A 4,067-nucleotide genomic window follows, 5' to 3' on the forward strand; every position below is an offset into this window, starting at 1 on the left:
CCCCACGGTGACCTACGGACACACACACACAGGCACGCACAGGACGGGGTTCCAGGGGGGCTGGGGTGGTGGGGGCAGAAGGGGCTGAGCTGTCCCCTCCCGGCACAGTGATTTGCCCATCTGGCCAGAGCAGGGCTGGGGAGGCGGGGACAAGCCCCCCACAAGCCCCAGGCTGCAGTGGGATGGGGGCAGGATCAGTCCTCCCGCTCCCCTTGGGCTCAAGGATGTGGGACTCAGTGCTACCCCAGGAGCTGGGGAGTCAGTGGGGAGGACACCGCTTTCCCCATCCCCCTCAAAGACAGGTACAAACACACACAAAAAGGAAACTGTAACCTTAGAAAAGACACCGAACGTGAACACCTGCGTGCTGAGGAGTGGCCCCAGCCTCTTCGCCAGCCCAGCCTTCCCCAAGCTCCCCGCGAGCGGCCATCAGGCCCCCCAGGCACCTAGGAGCCGATGATCTGCCCAGACCACGTCTCATGCTTCGTATGGGGCGCCAGGTTGGTGAGCACCACCTCCACTGCTTGGAACTTCTGGTTCTTGGGAGGGATGGGGCAGACCTTGTACGTCACCTCATCCCCCTCTACCGGGACGTACTCCCCCTCGATGCTGTGGGAGAGGAGAGGGGAGGCGATGGGGCCGTGGGGCTGAGAGATGGAGCCCCCCAGCACCAAGGAAGGCACCCAGCACATGGGAGAAACCCACCTGCAGTGGGATCTTAGATATATGGAGATAAGAGTATCAGCTATGGATGCACCATCACCCACGGACACAGCATCACCCCAGCCCCGGGTCACCGGCTATCCCCCATATACCCAGCACTGTGTGGACTTACTCAGACACATGGACAAAAATGTCTTCTGTGCCGTTCTCTGGAGTGATGAACCCATGGCCCTGTGAGCGGGAGAACTGCTTGCAGACACCCTTGTAGATGGGCCCGGCAGAAGCACGTGCCGTCCTGCAGGAGGAAAGGGATGGAGAAGTCTGAACATGCAGCCAGAGAGACATTTCCAGAATCCCCTGCGGACTGCTGGGTACTTACGCAGAGTAGGTCCTGGTCCTCTTAGTGGGCAGTGGGCTGGGCAGGTCCCGCAGTAGGAGGTTGCCCCGTTCCCAGACACGGCTGCCCTCACGCTGGAAGGGGAAGGTGGGCCAGACCGGGGACTTGGGAGAGTGCAGAGGCGGCACGGCCGGCGGGGCGCCGGGCTCTGATGACATGGTGGGGTCGGCGGGGTGCTCCGTCTCGGGGCTGGGTGTGGGGAGCAGCAGGCAGGGGTCTGCTTCAGCAAGCTGCAGGGAGAACAGGGGAGTAGTTACAGGTCAGCTGAGGCCATCGACCTCAGGTTCTTGGTCAGCATCACACTGTTTGAGCCCTGAATTAAAGCCCATGTGTTTTGGCCCCCAAAAGCAGAAAAACCCCAACGTTCAGCTGCAGGATGATTGGCGGGAGGATGGAGCTAGGTGTCACATGCCAAAGAGCAGGAGCTGGCACAGGCATGGGCAGGCTGTCCTAATTGGTGACATTTTTAGGGTTTTGTGTGTTTTTAAGCCTCCTGGCTCTGGAGTTGCTCAGAAACCCCACACCCTGTGGATTTCTTTCCCCCTCGGTGGCTGCATCTAACACGATGCACCTCCCTTAGCCCCCCACACCCATGTGGTGTATTTGGGATTGCATGCCAGGAAACCCAGAGAGCCTTTAATTTGCTTTCCGACTCACACTGAGAGGTGAGGGCCCTCGGGGAACGTGAAGAAAGGGGTCACCTCTGCTCCGAAATTAGCAAGCACCAAGGACATGGGAAAAGGTTTCTGGAGCAGACAGCACGGTGGGGAAGGAGCACGCCCATTCTCATCACCCACCGCCCATGGCCGTCTCAGCACCACGATCCCACATAGAAACAGAAGCAGCAAGACAGGAGAATGCTTAGAGGCAAGACTGACATCAGAGAAGGGGCCCACAGGGCCCACATCCCTTGGGACACTGATTCCCACCTCTTCTGAGTCCCCGCAGCAAACAAAGGGAAGGGGAAAACCACAGAGGGGAGCTGTGGGTATGTCCTCCCTGCGCCCACCCCGCACTCAGCCACACTGTGGGGATGAAATCCAGGGCAGCTAAGGCTGCTGCAGGCTGGGGACCAGAGAACTCGCTGCCTCGGCACAGCCACGGTTTCGCCTCCCTGTTTCTTTGAGAGAAGGCCTCCGTGCAGAGCTGCCAGCGGGCGCGTGCACCAACCCCGCACCAATTAGGATAGACAGGCAGGAGACACGTCGGCTTTTATCTGCAGATCCAAGAGCCTCGCTCGTCACGATGCAGCTCATCAAACAAGTCGCTGTCTGCCCCACTCCTCATAAACACATACCCTCGGGTGGGTGCTGCTGTGACCCGGTTTAACTCCACAGCCCCACAGTGAGGCAGTGGCCCAGAAGCTCCAGCCGCTGTCACTCCCCGGTCGTTAGCAGCAGCAGCAGCACGAAGCCCTCACGCGTCACCCGCAATCCATATTTAATTGGTGTCATCTCCCTCAGCCCCCCGGCCCTCCCACACAGCTCCTCTTTGTGTTCCTTCCCCCCACTGGGATCCTTTTGCCTTCACCCAGCCCTGGGGTTCTGGGCCTCCCACCAGTCCAGGGGGCTGCAACCCTGCGCCATCCCTTTGGGAATCGGAGCGTGGCCCGGGAGCTGGGTGTGAAATTGTGGGTTTCATCTTTTGGACCCAGAAAGGGGCTGTTGTAACAGGAGGGGGCAGCCGGGAAGCAAACGTTCAGCCGTCCTCTGTCCTTGCAGCCCCGGCGTCTCTCAGGTTTTCTAAATGCCGTCTCTGTCCAATGCTAATGAAAGCCCCATAGCCCCCCTCCCTCTTTTTTTTTGGTTACTAGATCATGCCATTAAGAGCTAAAGAAGAGTGGAACAATTTCCTCCACGTATCCTGCATGCTAAAAACCCCTTGGCTGAAATGAATCGCTATACAAAAGATAAGCCAGCTTTCATTGGGAACACACACTTAAAGCTTCTCCTCCCCATCTAAGCCAATCACACTCACAACTCCAAGCATCTTTGCTGAGATCGTCTCGCCTACGATACAGCCTCGTTAGCGCTAAAATATGAATGTCACCTTTATGGATTGATTATAAAAAGCTCCCTCCGTCGGTACTGCCGGATTCTCAGGGAGGCCGTGGGGAGAGCTGCCACAAGCCAAAGGAAGCCAGAGCAGAAGCCATCATGGAGGCTTGGTTTACCTTTGGAGTATATATGCATAAAGCATCGCTGCCCGACAACCGGGTTTGGGGGATTTGCCCGGTTGTGGTTGGCTGTGATTTTAAATCAGAGTATTGTCGGCTCAAAGACCTCACGCAAATGTCCCCATCCACATCCTTTCATCCTTTCTCTCTCCTTTGTGATCTAACTTACTGTCTGCAGGAATGAATAGCACAGCCAGCCCCAAAGAAACGTCCATTCAAGCCCCCACCTCTACCAGGACAGGTTTTCACCCGCCGCTTTCTCCTGCTGTCGGTGATGGAGAGCTGGTGCCAGCTGAGCCCGGTTTGGCAGCATGATGTGCCCCCAGCAACAGTGGCCATGCAGCACTGCCTGCCCCGGAGGAGGCATTGTCTGGGAGCTGCTGGGGAATCAGGAGAGGAAAACAGGAGGGATGCCACACTTCACCCTCACACTTCTCCCAAAATAAAAAGCAGCCCTGTAAGCAAACACCGTGCATGAAGCTGAACCTTTGGCTACAATAGCCGACGGCCGTCGTGCCTGCCCTTACCTCCTTAGCAATGAGGGGCTCCCTGGAGCTGCGGATCGCAGAGCATCAGCGCACGGTGGGGACGGGGAAGCGCTCCTTTGCTGCCCGGCGAGGAGCAGAGCTCTCGCATGTAGCCCGGCTCCGGGGGCTTTTCCGCTGCCGGCTGCCGGCTGCCTCCCGATGTCTGTGCGGTGCCTGATGTGTGTATGATGTGCAGCCTGCACACACGCATCCGCACGCCTTCCCTGACGTCAGGGCCAGGCCAGGGGGAGCAGGCAGGTGGGAGGGATCAGGCTGGTCATCGCCGTTCCGAAGGGGGGGGGGG

At 58.4% G+C, this 4,067-nt stretch overlaps 1 protein-coding gene across 1 annotated transcript; it reads right to left on the reverse strand.

Moving 5' to 3' along the window:
- Positions 1–404: 404 nt before the first annotated feature.
- On the reverse strand, positions 405–3,252 carry CSDC2 (cold shock domain containing C2). The gene is given in 5 exon segments (XM_042816153.1): positions 405–609; positions 836–958; positions 1,043–1,290; positions 3,110–3,193; positions 3,196–3,252. Coding segments are annotated over 5 exon segments (675 nt in total). The 3' UTR covers positions 405–446.
- Between the last annotated feature and the right edge of the window lie 815 nt (positions 3,253–4,067).

The sequence above is a fragment of the Centrocercus urophasianus genome, unplaced genomic scaffold (assembly GCF_019232065.1).
Source record: "Centrocercus urophasianus isolate 14NV4802_14NV808 unplaced genomic scaffold, USGS_Curo_1.0 seq_15, whole genome shotgun sequence".
Classification (NCBI taxonomy): Eukaryota; Metazoa; Chordata; class Aves; order Galliformes; family Phasianidae; genus Centrocercus; species Centrocercus urophasianus.